Source organism: Ipomoea nil, unplaced genomic scaffold (assembly GCF_001879475.1).
Source record: "Ipomoea nil cultivar Tokyo-kokei standard unplaced genomic scaffold, Asagao_1.1 scaffold2036, whole genome shotgun sequence".
Classification (NCBI taxonomy): domain Eukaryota; kingdom Viridiplantae; phylum Streptophyta; class Magnoliopsida; order Solanales; family Convolvulaceae; genus Ipomoea; species Ipomoea nil.
The window spans coordinates 5,352,622-5,377,237 of record NW_017618464.1 but is presented as its reverse complement, the minus strand read 5'-3'; the positions used below and the strand labels follow the sequence as shown (position 1 = coordinate 5,377,237).

The 24,616-nt window shown below is 36.3% G+C and overlaps 1 protein-coding gene across 3 annotated transcripts in view; it reads left to right on the top strand.

Moving 5' to 3' along the window:
- The first annotated feature begins 13,554 nt into the window (after positions 1 to 13,554).
- The window catches only part of LOC109148275, a 54,192-nt gene continuing 43,130 nt past the window's right edge, over positions 13,555 to 24,616 (top strand). The window contains exons 1-2 of one of the 3 annotated variants that reach the window (XM_019296161.1): positions 13,555 to 14,241; positions 14,534 to 14,542. In XM_019296161.1, the coding sequence (XP_019151706.1) occupies positions 13,600 to 14,241; positions 14,534 to 14,542 (651 nt within the window). In that variant the 5' untranslated portion in view covers positions 13,555 to 13,599. Of the gene's footprint in view, positions 14,295 to 14,533; positions 14,543 to 22,417; positions 22,428 to 24,616 lie in introns of those variants that run through there. The other 2 variants (XM_019296162.1, XM_019296160.1) reach the window with 2 other exon arrangements.

Genomic DNA, 24,616 nt, shown 5'->3' with positions numbered 1-24,616 from the left:
TAATAACAAGAACAATAATAATTATAACAATAATAATAATAATTTTTCATGAAACATTGAAGATATAGTCAACACCGTTGTACAAATTAAACATGAGAGCGACATAGCTAAATAGGATTCAAAAACATCCATACTATTAATTGAAAAAACATAACGCATTTCCTCCAGATGTTGAAGTCGGATTAGCCTACTTCCGGATGAACACAGTGGTGAGCACAGAATCAGTGTGTAAAGCAGCCTTCAATCCCTGTTTCATTATTCAATCCATTCTTTCATTAGAATTGTATACTGCATATATACACATACATCTACATAAACATATATACACATAAATGTTTGAACTCCAAACCTATGGGTGACTCAAGACTCTAGCCCTAAAGAGCTTGTAAGAGAAGATAAACCATAAAATGTACTTCAATTATGGTAAAATGATTTGTATGCTTGCTTATTTCCTGAGATTTTACTCCTAACAGGGTTCAAACTAGGATATTTGCTAGCCACTACAATATGTTTTCACCATTAAGGCGCGTGAGTAAAAAAAAATGGATACATGAAGCCAATTAAAAGACATAATTGATAAGTTTATATTACATATGATAAGTTATTATCTAATTATATTAAAACATATATATATATATATATATATATATATATATATATATATATATGTATACACATAAAATAGAGCATGTGGAGACTGCTCCAGTTGTCCCTGGCATCTCTAGATTCCCTAATGTATAACGGTAAATAAATGGATGAAAGTGCATGGAAAACAATAGAGTTAATATCATTTGGGTCTTCTGACTATTAGGGTTTTGTCACGTTTAGTCTTAAACTTTCAAATTGACCATCGTGGTGCTTCGATTTTCAAATTGTTACCGTTAGTGATCCAAGTTAATCACTCATAGTCCTTTAACTATCAAATTTTAACCACACGAAAGAACCACAACTAGTTAAAATTTGAAAGTTGAATGACCATGGGTGGTAAACTTGGACCAAAAATGATAATAATTTGAATGTTAAAAGGACTGTGAGTAATCAGTGGGAAAACTTTACCACCGTACTGGTATTAATTCAAAACAATATATAAAATACCTCATCAAGTCCGAAACGCACATCCTCCACCTCAAGCGACCCGAAATCCTTAATATTGTTCTTATTCAGAACAGTAATGGCCGAAATCCTTAATATTGTTCTTATTCAGAACAGTAATGGTAGAAATGGAGGAGTGGGGCATCACTGTCAAGTCGTCCATCACCATGTACGTCACAACACCCTTCACAAACCCCCCACCATTTTCATCATTAGTAGCACTATCTGCTTTTACCGGAGCAACATAATGCGCCTCGGTACTAATTCTGGAGTTACAAGTAGGACAAACACATTCCGGATGTTCGGAGATGTATCTCTGGCGGTTACCATGAGCGTTGCAGCCGCCAGTACAAACGTAAAACTTCCTGGTCTCAGAAACGACGCCGGCGGCCTTTAGGAGCGGCACAGTGGAAGAGTAGGGAACCGTAAGTTTAGGGTTGAGAAGGACGCCCCTATCCATGTTGGGTTGGAGGTATGTTTCGCCTATATTTTGTATGCTCCGAGGGAGCCGGCCATGGAGTTGTGGTTCACGAGTTTGATAACTGTCGCGAGCGGCAACGACGTGAGGAGGAATAAGAAATCAACGAATGGCTTGTCGGCTTCGGCGAAAAGGACTTTTCGCGTCTTTTTGTCAACGAGGAGCTTCAAGCTCACGGTTGATGAATTAGCGGCCGCCATGATTCAAAGGGAATGAAGAGAGGTATAGTATTGTATAGAGAGAGTGTTTTAAATTGCATTTAAGTAAATGACTGTTGGCTTCCCAACATTCAATTCGCGTTAGCATGAATTTACACGGATTCATGCAATCATGCATAATTTGTACGTTCGTAAGCATTTGTTCAAGAAGACAAAAAAACACTACTACATGTTCATTATCATAATTTGTTTGTGAATATGTAATAGTCTTGATAGGGAATATCTCTTCGTATATAAAATCAGCTTTATATGTGCTTGGTATGTATTCTGTGTTCCTCAAAGAGCATTTCCGGATCGGAACTGATCTTATGTGAGCAGGGGCGAAGCCAGGACTGAATAGTGCTGGATGCCAACTACAATTGAAGACTTGGTAATAAATCAAATACATAAATACCCAGTTAACATATTTCAAAATAATCATTATATGCATTACAAATTTAATAAAGTTTATAATAAATCTATTATAATTAAATATATATTAAATTATTTTGTAATATGATTTTCAGTGCACACATTGCATTGTACGGTTGAAAGAATGAAAACATTCACACATGTTTTAAAAGACTATTGATTATTTTTTTGGAAACTACTCTCTTCAGAATATAACATAATAATAACAATTATATTGTTTTCTCAAATACATATATTATCTTGAGCAGGAGTTTCTTTGCTCTACCATGATTTCTTCTCCATCTTGAGCAGGAGTTTCTTTGCTCTACCTTGATTTTTTCTCCATCTTGAGCTAATCGTATGCTTAATAGAAAAAAATTATAGGTTCATAGCGTTACTCTCTTCTAAATCTTATATTGGGCTAATGTTAGTCTTAATCTGCATAAATCATACAAGCTAGGGTTACTCTTATCAGTTATTATTCTTCATGTTCTTGTTTGATTACTGCGATTTTACATGTTGTTATCTTGATATCGGCCTGATCTTGGTCTTAATACTTCAACATCCTATATTTATAGGGTTAAGGTAAACAGTAATCGAACAATATTGTTAGATTTTAATTAAAAATGCTTAAAGGCTGAAAACATAAAAAATATAATATATATATATATATATATATATATATATATATATATATATATATATATGTTGAGATTAACAAGAACAAGAAAAATAATAATGGCAGGTAAGGTAAAGAATACAAGACTTACGTGGTTCGGCAAAGTGCCTACATCCACGGGAGTGAAACAATACTCTTATTCATAGTGATGGTGATAGTGGCGACACTACCCCTTAGGGATACAACCAATATATTTATAGGCATCTAGTCCCTATACAATAGGTCTACCCGTTTCACTCCTACTCCTAGTATGAGACAAACACTTATTCCTAATCCATATATGAGACAAACTCAACAATCTCCACCTTGGCGAATATGTTTTTTAGGAGAAAAGATAACTCAACAAATCTCCACCTTGACGAATATGCTATTTAGGAGAACAACTTATCTCACCATCTCCACCTTCACATATATGTCCCTTAGGAGAAAAAAACTATCTCCACCTTGGCGAATATGTCCTTTAGGAGAAAAAGATAACTCAGCAAATCTCCACCTTAGCAAATATGTCCCTTAGGAGAAAATACTTATCTCACCATCTCCACATTCACAATTATGCCCCTTAGGAGAAAAAAACTTATCTCACATATACACATGGGTAGGAACAACCATGTTCATCCCAACTAGCCAGCCATATGCACCACGCAGCATCAAACGTTTTCCAGCATGTACACGAACCGCTTTGTCCCAAGCTATTCGCCCCTCAGCTGTCGACCTGTTATACCAGCCGCGACTCATGCTTACTGTCCCGTTTAGCTGACCTCCTGCATCCGGCTCATACCAAGTCCATGTCCCCTCCTGGTATCCACGCTGCCCCTAACACAACAGCGCCCTTGCAAAGTCACACTAAACTCGTGTGCCTTGCCCAATGCTCCACTAACCAGCAATTACCACTGGTCAGCAACACGCACCATGCAGCATCAAACGTTTCCCCGTGCATGTTCACGAACTGCTTTGTCCCAAGCAAACCGTAACACCAAGCCATATTAGCCCAGCTCATACCAGCCGTGACTCATGACAAGCCCGCCTCATACTAGGTCCATATCCCCTCCTGGTATCCACGCTGCCCCTAATACAACAGCGCTCCTGCAAAGTCACACTAATCCTGTGTGCCTTGCCCAATGCTCCACTAACCAGTAGTTGTCACTGGTTAGCGACACGCACCACGCAGCATCAAACGTTTCTAGTGCATGTTCACGAACCGCTTCATCTTGAAGCGTCCGTCCATACCAAACCCATATCGGCCTTAACCAATGCCATACCGGCACATACCGAGCCCATATAAGCCCATACCGATACCAGGTCCACGACCCCTCCTAGTATCCGCGCTGCCCAACACCACAGCGCCCCTCACCACCTTCTCATCTAGCATCTAGAAACACACAACAAGTCCAAACAATGTTCGAACTTGTTACTAGTTACCGCTAGAACATCACCTTCACTATAATCTGAGTCATCAGCATGCACCACGTTCGTCGCCTCTTGTTGTTTTTTCAACTTTGGACAATCTCTCTTTATGTGCCCAATCTCATAACACTTGTAGCACCGGATTTTTCTGCTATTTCTGGATTTAGACCTAGAGTTTTTCCTCCCAGAATTACCCTTCTCTTGTTTCCTTCCACGATCCTGACCCTCTTTAGCATACAAACTTTCACCAACAGACGATCCACTCTGCAAGCGCTTATTATGAGCCTGCAGGGCCGCAGAGATCTTGCTGTATTTAATCGTGCTTTTCCCGTATGTTAGAGTAGTCACCAGATGTTCAAAGGAAAAAGGTAATGAACATAGAAAGATCATCGCCTTGTCTTCATCTTCAATCTTGAGATCAAGCCTGGCCAGATCTGAGATTATCTGGTTGAAGACATTCATATGATGCACCAAGTCTGAACCCTCCTCCATCTTAAGCCCATAAAGCCTTTGCTTTAGATACAGTTTGTTCGTTAGAGATTTTTCCATGAACTGAGTTTCCAATTTATCCCAAATTTCTTTTGGGGCTTCCAGGGCCATAACGTGATACACAATTCCATCGTCTAGGCATAACCGAATGGTTCCTGCCGCACGCTCCTTCAAATCTTCCCAATCTTCCTCTTCCAGATTAGCTGGCTTATCCGCCTTCAAAGTTTTCAGAAGACCCTGTTGTGCCAACAAATCCTTTACCCTAGATTGCCATAACCCAAAATTCCATGTACCATCAAATTTTGATACCTCGAATTTTGTGTTTGAACTGGTCATCTCAACAGTGCTCTGATACCAATTTGTTGAAATTAACAAGAACAAGAAAAATAATAATGGCAGGTAAGGTAAAGAAGACAAGATTTACATGGTTCGGCAAAGTGCCTACATCCACGGGAGTGAAACAATACTCTTATTCATAGTGATGGTGATAGTGGCGACACTACCCCTTAGGGATACAACCAATATATTTATAGGCATCTAATCCCTATACAATAGGTCTACCCGTTTCACTCCTACTCCTAGTATGAGACAAACACTTATTCCTAATCCATATATGAGACAAACTCAACAATATATATATATATATATATATATATATATATATATATTATAACATTGAAGAGAAATAAAATTACAAATTACTAAAAAAAATTTTGTATACAACATTTTAAAGAGTGTTTAAAAAACCTCTACGTTCACCCCATATTAAAACTTTAAGACAATATGGATTGCTAACCCTAGCTCGGAACTGCTACGTACAATTAGACATAGTTAAAAATCGATTTTTTAATAACAACCCAACATGTGATAACATTTGTCGCTTTTTTATTGTTTTTACAATTATTTGAAAAACTAAAAGAAATAATACATAATACATATATAAAACACACACACACACACACACTTCATATGAATATGTATATAGGCAAATTATTATCCACACAGTGTTGTATAGACCATAACAAAAGATACATTTTTAATATACTAAATGTATATTATTTTTGTATTGAATGTACATTATATAATACAATGTACACTCAGTACACAAATAATGTACATCTTCTGAATACAATATATATTAGGCCTATATATTATTTTGGAAAAAGTGTCAAATTGGTCTCCTAAGTCAAAAGGATAGTACAATTGAGTCCACCAAGTAAAAAAAAAAAGCTTCATTCAAACCCCTAAACCTGCTAAAATGTTCAATTGAGTCTTAAATTACTTGTTTAGCAGGTTGGTGATTCTTGTGTTGACATGTGTCTCAGGTCGTTTTTTTTTTTTTAAATTTATTTTTAATAGTTTTTTTTCTACTTTTTTTTTGTAACTTTATTTTTTTAAATATTCTTTTTAGTTTTTTTATTATTAATTAATTAATACAAGCATACAACCACCTGCTATCGATGACTACTGGTGGCTGTCTTCTTCACGGCTGTCCGGTGACAGCCGCACTTGTGACAACCATGGTAAAATTTGGTGAGTTCTACTACATAGACTCCCAAATTGTACTCCCTCATTTGTACTCCCTTATGTGGCAAACCAGGATTGGTTATTTTCAACATGTGGGTCTACATAAAAATGTCTACATCAAGAGCACGTGAGAGGGAGTACAAGTTGAGAGTATAAAATGGGAGTACACTAAGTATTTTCCAAATTTGGTGGTAAAAGAACAGAAGTTTAAGCAGATTATGGTAAAAGATTGAGACAGATTTTCCTTCTTTCTTGATGACAATGTAAAATGGTTGATTAGGGGATTGGGGATGGGGTTTCCGTCTAAACAAACCTGTGAATCCCCAGTTCTTCAAAGATTGCTTTTTTCTTGAAACGAAAAGCAAGGATGAGCAGACTATTAATAATCAATTCCATAAAATTTATATAATACAGAATAAACCCATAAGTATTGGAAAGACAAAGTGGAAAATGAAATCCTAGAGATCAAGAAGAAAATGCGGCATGGAGGAGGAAGCAATTGGTATGATGGCTGAGGATGCGAGATTGTTGCTGCCGGAACAGTGCTGCTGGATGAAAAGGTGGCGAAGTAGTTGCGCCACCGTCCATCGCCACGCAGGATTACTTTGCAAATAGCAAGTGATGAAGTTTCTGAAGTTGACACGTGTCAATGCCTAAATAGGTAATTTAAGACTCAATTGAACATTTTAACATGTTTAGGGGGTTTAAATGAAACTTTTTTTACTTAGGGGACTCAATTACACTATCAGTTTAACTTAGGGGGCTAATTTAATCCTTTTTTTTTTTATTATTTTTGTACTAAATGTACATTGTTTTTGTACTGAATATACATTATTTTACAATATACAAAATATGTTCTACACAATTTGTGTGGACCATGGTCCACATAATAATGATTATTGTATATATATGTGGGTTGCGCAAGTTAAATTAATATGAAGGCCTAAATATTTAAGAGCCTAAAAAGCAAAAAAATATGAACCCATAAAGACAAAAATTCTCAGCATGCGCAGCAATCCGATTCAGCAACGCGCACATAGCACTGTGCGCCTCGCGCCGTCTAAAATGACGTCGTTCTGTTAAGTTGTTAAAAAATTATCTATTTCAAATGTACATAAACTCATAACAAATACACATAAACTCATAACAGAATACATATAATCTAACATAATACATAATACAGATAAACTTTTAACTGAATACACATAATGAGATTTGGTTAACATAATACACATAAATTCTTAACTGAATAAACATAAACTCATTACTCATAACACAATACACATAAACTTTTAACTGAATACACATAGTGGGGTTTGGTTAACATAATATACATAGACTCTTAACTGAATACACATAAACTTATAACACAATATACACACATAAACTTTTAACTGAATATACATAATGGGGTTTAATCTGCTCAGACGGACAGAATAACATCAACATGAAACACGCACATTTTATGTCTGGGTGTACATTACTATGTGCACTGTAGTGCACGATATAAATTGCCCCGATTCAGGAGGTGGTTCTTGATTTGGAATGCGAAAGCGTGGCTGCTAATGCGCCTGCGCAGCAATCCGCCGACTTAGCCCCCAAGATATACATACGGGTATAATACCATAGGCACAGGTAGTTAATTTGGGAGGGAAAAAAAATCTCAAACGCATGTCTTAATCGCTCTTTTCCTAATGCAGTCTACTTTTTAAAAGCTTTCCATTTTTATCACTAAATTTTATTTCTTTTTTTATTTTAGTGTTTGATCTCCACGTGCCCCACATGTACTGGGGCGATTATGGCCCTGGCAATAATACGTGTGGGTGTCTATTCTTGACAAGCCCATTTATAGTTGGATGGGCAAACCGATAGGTTAAGGGATTTTGTCCTCTTGCCTAATGATGCTTGATTAGGGTAATTAATGGTTATGGTAATATGTAACACATATTTTGACGATGCATTGAATTTTATTGTTACTTGTTTGATGTGGGCAGCAGAGAATATGGTTCCCAATACGACGGTGTGAGTACGTTATCAACGTGCCGTATACGTCATAGAAAAGGGTTTCAAAAGTGGAGAAACTCTTATATCAAAAAAAGACTCTGTCTAAAAAGTTAATGTTGCGATGTATCTAACCATGATATTAGACGTTGTCCATGTCTCCAAATGAATTAATGTGTACTGCATATATATTTAAATGAACGTGGTATCGTTGCACGCTCAAATATCAGATTCGTGAATTTTCTTTATTTTGCTCTATTTTTTTCGGATGCATTCAAACATTACCCACTGATTTAAACGCTAGATTTTTATTCTTGTGTTTAAAAACTTTAACCAAGTTTAGGTACATACTAGTATTTTCACCCGTGCGATGCACGAAATGGATTTGTTGTAATATATTAAGAATATTTGAATAGAAATATAACTATTTAAATACACAATAGAGCCGTATTAGTCTCTAATATATTTTTGAGTTTTTTTCAGGCTATAACTACATTGGGATTTAAATGTGTTGGAATTTGAAAGGTTGCTGGCTTGCAGCACATCACAACTAACTTGAGTTAAATGATGTATCAAATATCTCTTCAAGTTCTGTTATTTTGTATCATCATTTTCCAACTATGAATCTTATATAGTTTAAAGTATAAATTTGAAATATTTTTTGGTATCAACCTTTGAATTTCTGATAATTGTCAATATAGTTTTTTTAAGTTCACTTTGCTTAATAATAAATTATTGGTAACAATTTCCTTAGTATTGCCCTGTGTATATGCAGGAATATAATGATGGGCAGATTTGTAAGTAATACTCAACACAGCATGCTTTCCTAGATTTGAAATATATCATATAGTTAGAAATATATGAATTTCATAGATTTAAGCATAGTTAGAAACATATGAATTTCCTTATAAGATTTAAGCTTCTTACTTGCAGATTTCATTATTGTGTGGACCAAGTCTACACAAGTTGTGTGGACCATGTTTTGTCTACTGTAAAATAATATACATTCAATACAAAAATAATATACATTCAGTATAAAAATAATATACATTGTATTCAGAAAATGTACATTATTTTTGTTCTGAGTGTACATTATATTTTATAATGTACATTCATTACAAAAATAATTTACATTTAGTATATTAAATATGTACTTTTTTGTTATAGTCCACATAATATTGTGTGGACCAATAATTTGACAAAGTCAACAATCTTTCAAAGTAAACAATAGCAGTTTTAAATCTTTTGCCAGAAAAATACACCATAAAGAAAAAGAACATTCAAAACAAAATTACTATTACAAAAGCAAAATTGAAATACACATTTGTACATAAACACATCTAAGAATTGAATGGTCACACACTCAGGATAAGGACTCAATATATCTCACTTGTTCTAATTCTTTGAAGTACCAAAATGAAAATTAGAAGTAGCCTTCACAATTCGCCCTCAAAAAACTCAAACAGAAGCTGCTGCTGCCTTCTTCCTCGGAAATGCTTCAATACCATCCTTTTTGCCTGTATCCTATCATAGGAGAGGTAGCATACAAAGACTTATAACAGGAAACATTCATACAACAGCATTAGAACTAAACACCAAATATGATTCATAACTGAGATTGTATTCTTACAGACCATGTAATAATTTTACCTGTCCATCTGTTGATTTCTTAAAAATGATGTCTTGGAATAATAGGGATGACTGTGCAAATTTCCTGGAATAATAACAGTTTTATGGAAAATTGCAAATATGACTATTAATTGTCTTGATTTCATATCTTCAGCTTTAGTATGGAATACATAACCTGAAAACATGAATTTAAGAATCTGCTTAATTGTTTTTTTAATTAAATGTATTACTCCGTATAAATTAGTCATTCTTTTATTTATCTCATGTCTTAGTATAATATAGTTTTTATAGCAGATTTGTGAATTTCCTAATACTGTATCTAGTGCACAGCTTTATACTATGCATTTGTAAAGCTAAAAAATCAATGAATTCGTTCCTTGCAGGATTTAAAACATACCCTAGGATGCAATTCAACAATGTATTCGTGAAGATATGTACTCTATCAGTATGCAAAAGGGAAAACAATAAAAATGGACACCAGGTACTTGATCCTTTTCAAGTGCAGTATCACGTACTTGATCCATCTTTGTTTGTAAGGGACTTTGTTGTATTTACTAAATAGACTTCTAAACAATTTTGCTATTTTTTACCTAACTTTACTAACTAATAAACACTTAAACACTTGCAAACAATGATGTTACAGTCAGATGCACTATTTTCTTCCCATTAAACAGAAGTAAAATGAAATCTGAAATATTTCCTTGATTTGCTTCATACGTAATATGTACTATTGTTCCAATACATGTATTTAAAAATTGTTATATATTCACAACCAAATCAGCTATAATGTTTCCTCCTCAATTTGAACTACCTGCAAATGAATGATTGAATCATACAAAAAAGATGGTCACCACTGCAATCATCTACTTGGAAGTGTAGGTGATTGAAAACTCAGCTCTGAAAAAGAAAACTGATTGCATCAGGTTTTCAAACCCTTATGTACATGATAACAATCTATATCAAGAGTAAAAGCAAACTAATATACAAACCAAAAAAATGATTCTTGTGCCACCAGACACAATTGTTTTATAAGACCACCCTTCCCAGATTTCTTTGCCACCAGGCAAAATTGTTTGAAAAAACCATCAACAAACCAAACCAAAAAAATCTTATTACCGTAAACTGACACTTCCTTAAACTTATTAAGGAACTTAGGAACATAATCTTTTGGGATGGTGCTTACCGTATGGTAACTCTTTTTTCTGAATTACCCCAGAATCATGAAAGGCAATCTCCTTCCACTTGATAGCTTCCTTTGTGTTCCGGTACACTGTATGAACGAACCACAACTTTAATCGCACTCCAGATATCGAATGGAGAGACCTCACTTCCAAGAATGTACAGAGAATACATTCTGTTTGAGAGATATGTATTCTGTGATTTTTTGGAAGCAAATTGTACTTCGCCCAGCAATATGTGGTTGAATGCCGGGTTCTACAATGAATTCACATATTTATACAAATTTGGAAGCACTGATTTGTTGAGACTTTTAAGTTGTAATACAAAACGTTTTCTCCGAAATGTAAATTTAATAGTGATTTTCCATTTAAATAGATATTTGTATATTTTTTGAATTTGTATAAATCTGTATACAGGAGAAGGCACCATTATTTTTTGTATTAAATTCCAACTGTTGATATTCCCAAACGGCACATTTATAGAAGGCATTTACTGCATAATAAATCCTCATTTGTTCCGCCAAAACGCAGTATTTTGATTTGGCGGGAACTTTCCCTATTTTTTTTTACCAAAAAGGTCCTGCTTTATTATAATAGAGGAGAGGATTAAAATTTATATCCCAAAGCAAGATATTATTACAATAGGTTAATTGATTGAAAGTAATATAGTTTTTGTCAAGTTTAAATTCAAACATCACCTCTTATAAGAAAAAATAAAATAAAAAATATATATCACCATTACCATACCCGTAACAGCCCCAACCCACTTGGGCTATCAGCTTTTACGTGACAGCCGATATCACTTTGTAGCTGAAAGCCCAAGATAGCTGACAACCCACTTAGGCTGTCAGCTACAAAGTGACAGCCCACTTGGGCTGTCACGTCGAGCTGGGCTGTCAACTCGAAAAAAAATGACCTTTTTGTTTAATTTTTTTTTTTTCATTAGGTATTACACATAAAAAATATTAAAAATATGTTCTGTGAAATTAAATTTTAAAATTGCATTCTACTAATGTAAAGTTTTATTCTGTTCCACGTGGTGGTCGTCTTCTATATATCTCCCATATCATTTTGTGTATAAAAAGCGTCTTGCTCAAAAGTTGGAATTGCGGCTTTATCATCGTCTCCTTCAATTTCTACTCCATCGTTTAGGTTGATCGGTGGAATATGAGCACGTCTATGACCACCCTGAGCTGGACGACCACGCATGTATACATCCTGTCTTCGATCCGGCGATCAAACTTGTTTAATAGGCTCGTACAAAAATTCCTCGTTATTCGTTGAAAAATCGAGAACATAATCATAGTTTAGCCTAACAAGTTCAATTATTGCAACTTGTTGCATTACATTCGTATAATTATTGCTTTCTCCGCGCTCATCAGCAATATCGCCGGCAATATAAACTGTCACTTGGATAATTTGAACATTATCTAATCATAGCGATTTTTTGGTGACATAATTATAAATATATCCTTTGTGTTGCTTTTGTGTTCAACCATTCCATAACCTTGAAACAAGCATCACTATCCAAGATAGAGAGTTCTTAATAGCATCTCAACAACCATTTTCTGCACAAAATTATGGATATTAGCGACAATTGAATCAAGAGTATTAGATCATTTCTCTAGAACATTATATTCATTTCTTGATATTATCTTCATATTCGATCCATTTTTTGTTTTGTTTTTATAATACTTTGTTGAAATTGCTTCCACATTTAGTTGTTACTACTTTTAACTGATTGTATGTATAAAGACATAAATATATTGTGTTAATTTATTAATTCTTAAATTACTTTTAAAGTTTATTATTATTATTATTACAACAATGATGGGTGAAATAAAAAAAAAAAAAAATACTATTGTTGTTACGGAAAAAAGGGCAAGGCAAATGAACAACAACAAGAGAAATAAATGTTATGGATGATAAAGGTAAAATTATCATTTTATAATTAAGGACAATCAACTAAATTTTGACTTATTGATTCAATAATTTAATATAACAAGTAATTTTATTACACAATTAAATAGTCTATAGACTAGTCAAACTATCGAAAATTAGCTTATAAATTATGTTACCAAACATAACCTATATTTTTATGGAAACAATATTATGAAATAGATTACACTGAATAATAAAATAAAAAATATGAAATTCAGGAACACTATAGTCATTTTCAACAAGCAGGCCATCAACTTCATTTATCATAGTTTCGATATTATTTGGGAAAAATGATCAAATTGGACTTAATTGAACAATTTTGTCGATTTAGGAGACTTGAATGAAATTTTTTTTCACTTAAGGAATTCAATTGCACTATCCAGTTGATTTAGGGGGTCAATTTAACACTTTTTCCTATTATTTGGTAATAACTTTGGAATAAGCCAACAGTCTTGACTTGTCGCTTGTATGTACATTATGTTTGGAAATATAGTGAGGGAGAGAGAGAGCAAATTAAAGAAAAGCAAGAAGAAACCATCAGTCAATCCATATCTATCTCCCCCCCCTGAAACAATGGCGGCATCCGTCTCAACCGTGAGTTTGAAGCTCCTCATAGATAAGAAGACACGAAAAGTTATTTTCGCCGAAGCCGACAAGTCCTTCGTGGATTTCTTGTTTCACCTCATGTCGTTGCCGCTAGGGACCGTTATCAAACTCGTGAACGAGAGTTCCATGGTCGGTTCCCTCGGAAATCTCTACGGCAGCATAAAAAACATTAGCCAAACTTTCCTCCAACCCAACGTAAACAAAGGTGTCCTTTTGAACCCAAAAGTCGTTGCCACTCACTCTTTCAACGCGCCACTTCTCTTGGCCGCCGGTAACGCTTCCGAGGCCAACAAGTTTTACTATTGTAATGGCTGCTGCAGCAGTTATGGTCGCTGCCGGTTCATCTCCGACGACCCGACAGCTATTTGTCCTCAATCCAAGTCCAAAATGAGTACCGAGGCGTCTTATGTTGCTCCGGTGAAGGCGGATTCTACTAGCAGGGATGAAAGTGGTGGGGGGTTTGTGAAGGGTGTTGTGACGTACATGGTGACGGATGACTTGAAGGTGATGCCGCATTCCACCATTTCTACCATTACCGTTTACAATGATTTCAATATCAAGGACTTTCGATCCGTTGAGGTTAAGGATGTTCGTGTGGGTGTTGATGAGGTACTGTTCTCTCTCTCTTGTTGTGATTAGGAAATTTAGCAGTATTTAGGATTGTGCCCTGATAAATCTTGCCTTTTGTTCCTTTTGAGTAAACCAGTAGAGTTGACTATAATTGATTGGCTCAAACCAATAAGGCATATTATGGCTAACTTGTTAAATCAGAGTTGATCTTATTAGGGTTGTTTTTGTTTTTTTTTTTTGCTTGCACATAAAATCTTGCATTTCTTTATTTATTTTCGTGGTGTTTACACTTGTAGCTAATTTATGTTAATTTTTTGATGTTGGTTGACAGGGATTGAAGGTGTTGAAAGCTGCTCTGCATACCGACTCCGTTCTCACAACCGTATTCCTTGGGGCTTAAAAAACTTACTGCAACATGCCGACAACCTTTTTGTGGCTTACTGGCTAGCTTCTAGGAACATGTTGCTTTTTGTGGTGCAGATATCGTTGTATTTTATCTGTTGTTATGGTTTAAACCAACCCCTTTTTGTGGCTTACTGGCTACCTTCTATGAATGGTGCAAGTTATGTTATTGTTTCAGTCTCTATTTTTGGTAAATATTGTCTAGTACGGAGTAATTTACAATATTAAATCAACCAAATTTTCAATTCAATCCTTGGATTTCAAGATTGATGAGCTTTGCCTTTTTAACTTGTGATTAAAAAAGAGGAAATAGAACATGGTCACCGCACAACTGCTCATTCAATTATTTAAAAATAAGTTTATAAGTTTTGCTTTGTTATTTGTTGCAATTTGATCTTGTTAGGGGCACTAGTCTACATGCATATGATGCATATTTGTCAATTAAGGCACATCATGCGATTTATTTTATTTGCTGATTTTCTTTGTTGCGCTACATTGTTGGGACACTAGTGTACAAGTATTTATGGTATGTTTGCTAATTAAGGCACATATGATATACCTCTTTCACCAATTTTCTTTTGATAGTATCCCAATTTACCTTTTTTTACTCGTCTTCTTTATTTCTCACTAACAACCACGGTTTGACCTTATTGTTGAATTGGCACTATGTAAAAACATTTACAAGTTTTTGAGGGTATTTGTTTTGGATTTAGGCAGTAGAAAATCAGTCTGGTTTCCGGTCGTGGAAACCAGAGAGCTCCTCTGGTTTTTGTTTTATATTTTTGAAATAAAAAAATATATTTTTATATATTATATATATATAAAATATTTTTATATTATATATATATATATATATATATATATTGTATTGAATATATTTTTAAATTTTTTTTTTTTTTATAGATAGATAGAAAAAAAATGTTTTGGAAAAGGAATCAAACACACAAAACAATTTTTTGTTAGTGCATATAAACACTAGAAAGAAAAATGTTTTCCAAAAAATAATTCATTTTCAAAAAAATATTTTATAAAAGTCATTTTACAAGTTTCTAAACGGACCTTTAATAGTAAAAAAAAATCGTTGTTTCAATGAGAAGCCTTAGGCTTCACTAATAATGAAAAGCCTGAGGCTTCTATTTCCCGGCCCATTCAATTGATGGGCTGGGTTGCATAAGGGGGCGTTGAGCTCCCCTTTTAATGAGGGAGCTCAACGACCTAAATTTGTTTTCGATGTTGGATCAAATTTGATCCCACATCACTTTTTTTTTTTTAAATGATTATTATTATTATTACTACTATTAAGAATGTCGTTTTGTGTCTTTTACCAATGAATAGCTAACATTAAAGAGTTGATTTTACTAAACATGTTTTTTACAAAAAGTGAGTATAAAATAATTTGAAATTGTAAAAAGTTAAAAATTTTCAATAATTACATAGATGGTGTGCAACCAAAAGAAAAAAACATAGGTGGTGTAAATAACCAAATGAAAATTTATATTGCAATTTGCACCAGTTTGATCAAATGTCATTTACCAGGTGTAATTAATAATTTTTTAATTCAAAATTTAATTGATTAAAACATTTAAAAAAAAAAAAAAAAAAAGAAAGAAAGAAAGAACACCTTCGTCTCCCGGCCGCAAGAGACGAAGAGGGTGTTCATCTCCAGGCTGCTGGAGAAGAAGGAACGAAGTCGTCCCTTCTTCTTCGACATGGAGACAAAGATCCTTTGTCTCCCGGGTGGAGAGGAAGGGACGTCTTCGTCTCCAGGCCGGAGGCGAAGAGATCCCTTCGTCTCCTGCAGCCACAAGACATATCAGCCAAAAAAATATAAAAAGCAACAGTAAAACTCGCATTCTCTGGTGAGAAGGCAGCCCACTAAGTGGGTTGCCTTCTCACAGAAGAAGACGACGCATATTTTTGTTTTAATTAATAGTTTGATTGTTAAAAAAAAATAAATATTAAATATTAATGTTTCACAACATTTAATAAAGGTGGTGTAAATAATACTTTTATACTTGCAATACCTATAAAGCTATTACACCTACTAAATGAACTTTTCTAAAATGATGTATAGTTGGGAGATTTTTCTTGGCGTACATAGTAGTCCATTAAATTCATTTAGTAAATTGTAATAGTTGGGGGACATGCAGATCAGACATGCATCATCATGCAAGAAGCCTTGTAAATTCATTAAATGCGTACTGCTGCCATCGAGTATACTCCATCCGATCCCCTTAATGCTAATGTTGGGAAGCCAACACTCATTTACTTAGAGCATCCATATCAGTTGGAGATATTAGAGGGAGAATGTAAAAGTGAGTAGGAAAGAGAATAATGTGGGAGAGGAGGGAAAAAAAAAATCAAAACTGATTTTATAAAAAAAATATATAAAAAATAAGCATGTCATTTCTCTATTGGTTCTCTTTCCTCCATCATTAATTTTTTTTCTTGGGCAGAATAATATCCCAACATTTGCAGATGCTCCCCACCCTTTCTCTCTCTTGATTCTCTCTCTGCCACCATGGCATTTTGGCCTCAAAAGTAGTGAATTCTCCCCCATTTCTCCTCTGATGTAGATGTTCTTACATGCAAATTAAAACTCTCTCGATCTCTATACATAGTCAGATAGATATATTAATTACGAGCGAGTCGAAGAAAACTAATTAACTCCGATCAGTCGATCTTCATTACAATACCGTAGCTCTGATCTCTTCACCCCCTTTGAACCATGGCGGCCGCTAATTCATCAACCGTGAGCTTGAAGCTCCTCGTTGACAAGAAGACCCGAAAAGTCGTTTTCGCCGAAGCCGACAAGGCCTTCGTAGATTTCCTATTCCACCTCATGTCGTTGCCGGTCGGGACAGTTATCAAACTTGTGAACCGCAAATCCATGGTCGGCTCCCTCGGAAATCTCTACGGCAGCATTCAAAAAATAAGCGACACATACCTCTGTTGATTCGATTGGGATGTGCGACTGCCACACGCTGCTGCATTGCTTGATTAGTTTGGGATGTGTGAAAGCTAACCAAAGCTACTGGACAAGAAATATGCTGCACTTATAATTCGCATGTGACATGCAAAATCCAACCAAAGCTAGTGGACAAAAATGATGATGCAGTGCTGACTCGCTTGTGATGTGCAAAAGTCACCAAAAGCTACTGGATATAAATGATGATGAATGACGCAAGTGCTGATGCAATATCGAACAAGCTACTTCTGCTTTGAACAAGCTGATTTCGAACGGCAATAGATGTAGGATGTATTATTAGGATTATATCTGTGTCGTGTACGTTATACACTTCCTTAAAAGCATTTGCGACCAGGGTATCGCTGCTTTCGACAGGAAAACACAGAATCACAAGAACATGTATTTTAAGAATTCTCAGGTAATCTCTTCTTTTCAGTGCCCTTGATGTTATGAAGCGGTGGGTTTATATACTAGTTGTGTGAAAACCACTCCTCCATTACAAGCCAAATGAGTCCTATAAAGAGGGAGAGCAAGAGAAGGATCTCCACTAATCATCCACACACACCTCACGTTTCTGTACATGGTGTGCGGACAAGGTGGTAAAACTTCCTTAAAATTAGGAGTTAAAAAAAATGTGCGGACCAAAACTTTGACCCCACCACACCGCGCGTGGCACGAGCGGGATCTCCCCTTGTTCCCTCTTCATAATACTTCAATCCATTTAAAATAAGTGGTAATTTAAATAGTGGGAGATAGAAAGGTAGATAAGCAATGTGGGACAAAGCCTACTCTTTAAATGTCCCCAACAATCCCCCACACATTTAAAGTGGTAATTCAATACCGTACCAACCTGAGTGTACATTCGAGTTAATTTCCATATCAGTGTATAAGACTTGAACTGACATGTAGTGGAGCCAAGTAACTCTTTTCCCGAGAGTGAATAAGATCTTGAACTCATCGGTCAGTCGAGTTTTGAACTTAGTTGCACTCATTAACTTTGTACCAGTCCCTGTCTTGTCTATTTCTACATATAGACATTTTAATCTGTCAAGTCTATCTCTGCATAAACTACCTGTAACAGGCTACAGACTTGTCACTGGTTTTTTCCCAGTTTTGTAAGTCTTTCCGTGATCTCATATGCCCATCATATGTGGTGCATCACGAATTTCTTACCACATTGGGTTTCAAACCCATTTCCCTTGACGTATCAAGGACGGTCTTACGATTTAGACCTTTAGTGAAGGGGTCTGCTATATTCTTTTCAGATCTCACAAATTCCATTGTGATTACCCCATTCAACATTAACTGCCTTACAGACTCATGTCTGACTCTTATGTGTCTTCTTTTGCCATTATAGACACTGTTTTGCGCAACACAGATGGCAGTTTGTGAGTCACAGTGTATTGGAACTGCAGGTGCCGGACACCCCCACAATGGCACGTCTGCCAGTAGGTTTCTCAGCCACTCTGCTTCCTAGCTTGCCAGATCTAAAGCTATAAATTCAGCTTCCATCGTTGATCTGGCAATGCATGATTGTTTTGATGACTTCCATGAGACAGCGGCTCCACACATAGTGAATACATATCCACTTGTTGAGCTTGCATCATCGCCACCATTTACCCAATTCGCATCGCAATACCCTTCTAACACAGCTGGAGACCCTTTATAGTCTAGACCCCAATCTACTGTGCCTCTTAGGTATCTTAGTACCCGTTTTAGTGCATCCCAATGTAAGTCACTCGGGTTGTGGGTATAGCGACTGAGTTTATTTACTGTGTATGCAATGTCGGGTCTAGTGTAGTTCATGAGGAACATCAGACTACCGATTATTTTTGCATACTCTTCTTGCGACACACTATTCTCTATGTTTTTTGACAATTTTACACTGGGATCGTAGGGGGTCTTGGCTGGAGTTACATCATAACTCCCAAACTTCTTTAGAAGTTTCTCCGTATAATGACCTTGAGATAAGAGGTAACCCTCCTTGGTTTTTGTGACTTTTATCCCAAGTATCACATCTGCCTCCCCTAGATCTTTCATGTCAAACTTTTCACATAGATTCCTTTTCGTGTCTTTTATAGTCTCAATATTAGGACTAAAGATTAACATGTCATCTACATAGAGACGTATGATCACAATGCTAGACTTGCTCTCTTTAGTATATAAGCAGGCATCTGACCGGTTAGTAGTATAACCCAGGTCTACTAAAGTTTTATGAAATTTTTCATACACTGCTTGGGGGCTTGTTTCAAGCCATACAGAGATCTCTTGAGTCTGCATACTTTCCCTTCTTGACCAGGATCTACGCATCCGGGAGGTTGTTCCATATAAATTTCTTCTTCGAGTTCACCATTGAGAAATGCAGTTTTCACATCCATCTGGTGAACCAACAACCTGTGTAGAGATGCTAAAGCAAATAGAACACGAATAGTTGCTATTTTAGTTACCGGTGAGTAAGTAAAGAAATAGTCCTCACCGAATTTCTGTGTGTAGCCTTTTGCCACTAGTCTGGCTTTAAACCTTTCAATTGAGCCATCTGGTCTCAATTTCCTTTTAAAGATCCATTTGCAACCGATAGGTTTGCAACCTCTTGGTAGATTCACTAACTCCCAAGTGTGATTAGACTGTATGGAATCTAATTCATTTTTGACAGCCTCTTTCCATAATGTGGAATCTACTGAGCGCATAGCTTCTTGAAAGGTTTTTGGTTCTTCCTCTAGGACCAATTGACATATGAACTGGTCACAAATCTCATTTATGTCTTTCAATTCTGTTAAGTATGTTATGAACTCAGAACCAAAATTTTTCTCTATTCTAGCTCTTTTACTCCTTCTTGGTTCCTCAGTAGGGTTTGAGAAACTCGGAAAAGAGTCCGTAGAATTCTGTTGAAGGCTAACATCAGATGCGGGATAAGGTGATTTCATAGGAAAAACAGTTTCAAAGAAAATAGCATCTCTAGCTTCACACATTGTACGATTTTCTAAGTACATGAATCTATATGCAGCACTGTTCTCAGCATACCCAACAAAGATGGCATCCGTCGTTTTAGGTCCTAAGTTGGGCCTTTTGAAGGACGGTAGTCCTACTTTTGCTAAGCAGCCCCATACTCTTAGGTAACTAAGGTTTGGGGCATGCCCCTTCCAAAGTTCATAGGGTATTTTATCAAACCCTTTGTGCGGTACTCTATTTAGAATGTGGTTTGCTGTTATAGCAGCTTCCCCCCACAAAGAGTCCGGAGCACCTGAACTGATTAGCATTGCATTAATCATCTCCTTGAGAGTTCGATTTTTTCTCTCAGCAATGCCATTTTGTTGGGGAGTGTATGGTGCAGTAACTTCATGTATAATGCCAGAACTTTCACATAGTGTTTTAAGAGAATTTGATTCATATTCTCCCCCTCTATCAGAACGAAGCCTTTTTATCTTTTTGTCTAATTGGTTTTCTACTTCATTTTTAAAAACCACAAATTTCTGTTCAGCTTTGTCTTTTGATCTCAATAGATAAAGTTTTGTGAAACGCGAAAAATCATCAATAAACGTAATGTAGTAATGTTTTCCACCTTTACTTTCAGTGGTTTTGAAATCGGCTAAATCCGAGTGAATCAGTTCTAAAATTGATATTTTTCTATTACATACTGTTGAGAATGAACTTCTAGCAAATTTTGATTCAACGCAAATTTCACATTGTGTGCATGCTTCACTTGACAATTTTGGCAACAAATTCATGCTCTTTAGCCTGTTTAAACATTTGGTGCTAATGTGTCCTAATCTATCATGCCAAAGATTTAAAGAAACAACTATATAAGCAGAAGAGGAAGCTTTATTATTGGCAACATTGTTTGAAATGAGATCACATTTAGTAGAGCCTACTCTAGCAACTTGATTTCTAGCTACAGAGGCATCTAACACAAAAAGGCCAGCACGAAAATATCCCTTTCCCAGGTATTTCCCACAGTGAGTCAGAACCAAACAGTCAGACTCGAAAACCATTTTTATTCCAGCCTTATTCAATAGGCCTCCGGAAATAAGGTTTCTACGCAGGGAAGGGACATATAGCACATTTTGCAATAACAGAAGCTTTCCTGAATAAAGCATTAACTCAATTTTCCCTCTACCACTTACCTTAGCGATACTGGAGTTTCCCATAAAAACTTGTTCATCCCCGGTGTTGAGCTCGAGCACCTTGAACAGGTCCTTGTTGTTGCAGAAATGACGGGATGCTCCCGTGTCCACAACCCACTCATCTGGATCTCCTACCATGTTTGCTTCAGTTATTACAGCTGCTACCATTTCGGTACCTTCTGGATTTTCCACCATGTTAGCTTGGTGTTGTTGTCCTTCATTCCTTGGCTTTTGACCGGTTTGGTTTGTTGAGCCTTTCCTGTGATAGCAGTATTTGGCTTTGTGCCCACGTTTTCCACAAACGTAACATTCTGGGTTGTTTTTCCCTTTTTTCTGAATTTTACCGTTTTTGACACGGTTATTATTGTTTGGTTTTGAGCCTTTCTTTTGGTTTCTGGCACCTTCCCCAGGCTTTGACCTGTTAGAACTCCCACCCATTTCAACTACATTAGCATTAATATTGTCAGAAAAATTACCAGATTTTTGAACCAGGCAATTTTCTTCCTCTATGTTGATTGTGTGGATTAGTTGTTGCAGGGTGTGATTCTTGAGTTCATGTTTCGACTTGTTCTTGAAGTCCAGCCACGAGTCAGGTAGTTTATCAACCAAAGCGTCGGTCAAAAAGGCATCATTAACCACAGCCCCTTCAGATGTCATATCAGCCACCAAGTTTTCAAAGTCGTGTACCTGTTCTGTAATCGGCTTGGCATCCGTCATTTTGAAGTGTAGCCAGCGATTCACAGCATATTTTCGTCTTCCAACGTCATCAACGCCATATTTTTCTTTCATCATCCCCCAGATCATTTTTGCAGACTTATGCACTGAAAACATATCAAAAAGTGGATTACTCACCCGTTGGAGAATTAACGCGCGTGCAGTTTTGTTGTCTTTCTCGTATTTTGTACGAGATGTTTGGAGAGTCGTGGACGACTGCTCTGGAGTCGACTTTGCAGCAGTTGAGTCTGCTGAAGTGGCCTGCGTTTCCGTGGTTGTAGCAGTTTTCTCAGTTGACTGCACCACAACCTCAGCAGGCTTCTCAGGATCTTCAAAAATGACATAGTCCACATCTTTGGACTCCAGAAGCATCAAGACCTTACCAGCCCATCTCTTGTAGTTTAAACCCCCCGTGAGAGGTTCAATGGGAGCAACATCAGAGTTGTTGTTTGTCGACTGTGACATAGCTGAACAAATGCTTTTAATTGTTGATTCGATTGGGATGTGCGACTGCCACACGCTGCTGCACTGCTTGATTAGTTTGGGATGTGTGAAAGCTAACCAAAGCTACTGGACAAGAAATATGCTGCACTTATAATTCGCATATGACATGCAAAATCCAACCAAAGCTAGTGGACAAAAATGATGATGCAGTGCTGACTCGCTTGTGATGTGCAAAAGTCACCAAAAGCTACTGGATATAAATGATGATGAATGACGCAAGTGCTGCTGCAATATCGAACAAGCTGCTTCTGCTTTGAACAAGTTGATTTCGAACGGCAATAGATGTAGGATGTATTATTAGGATTATATCTGTGTCGTGTATGTTATACACTTCCTTAAAAGCATTTGCGACCAGGGTATCGCTGCTTTCGACAGGAAAACACAGAATCACAAGAACATGTATTTTAAGAATTCTCAGGTAATCTCTTCTTTTCAGTGCCCTTGATGTTATGAAGCAGTGGGTTTATATACTAGTTGTGTGAAAACCACTCCTCCATTACAAGTCAAATGAGTCCTATAAAGAGGGAGAGCAAGAGAAGGATCTTCACTAATCATCCACACACACCTCACGTTTCTGTACATGGTGTGCGGACAAGGTGGTAAAACTTCCTTAAAATTAGGAGTTAAAAAAAATGTGCGGACCAAAACTTTGATCCCACCACACCGCGCGTGGCACGAGCAAAATCTCCCCTTGTTCCCTCTTCATAATACTTCAATCCATTTAAAATAAGTGGTAATTTAAATAGTGGGAGATAGAAAGGTAGATAAGCAATGTGGGACAAAGCCTACTCTTTAAATGTCCCCAACAATCCAACCCAAAATGGATAAGGATGTCCTTCTCAACCCTAAAGTTGCGGTTCAGTCTTCCACCGTGCCGCTCCTAATGGCCCCCGGCGTCGCTTCTCAGACCAAGAAGTTTTACATTTGTTCTGGCAGCAACGGTTATAATTGCCGACAGAGATCCATCTCCGAAGACCCGACACGTATTTGTCGTAATTGTAACAACAGAATAGGCACCGAGGCACTTTATGTTGCTCCGCCGGTAAAAGCAGATGCTACTAAGGATGAAAATAGTGGGTTTGTGAAGGGTGTTGTGACGTATATGGTGATGGACGACTTGATAGTGATGCCCCACTCCTCCCTTACTACCATTACTGTTCTGAAAAAGAACAATATTAAGGATTTCGGGTCGCTTGAGGTGAAGGATGTGCATTTGGGATTTGATGAGGTATTGAGTGGGCTTTATGTTTGGAGTTCAAACATTTATATGTATATATGTTTACGTATATATATGTATATATGCAGTATACATTTCTAATGAAAGAATGAATTGAATAATGGAACAGGGATTGAAGGTGTTGAAGGCTGCTCTACCTGTTCTCACCACTGTGTTCCTCCGGAGGTAGGCTAATCGTCCGACTTCAAGATCTGCAGGAAATGCGATGTGTTTTTTCAATTAAATATGAATATTTAAAAGTTGTTACTGTTGTTTTCAAAAAAAAAAAAAAAAGTTGTTACTTTTCGTGTCATGAGACTTTTGGTCATTGGTAGAATAATTTAAAGTTGTTGCAGCATCAATGAATTATATTATCATTATTGCATATGTATGTTCATTGGAGTATTATTTACTGGAAGTTTACAATTTTAATTCTGGTTGTGGATTTTGATACCTTTTGGTTGAATGTCAGTTATGTTACTCATATAT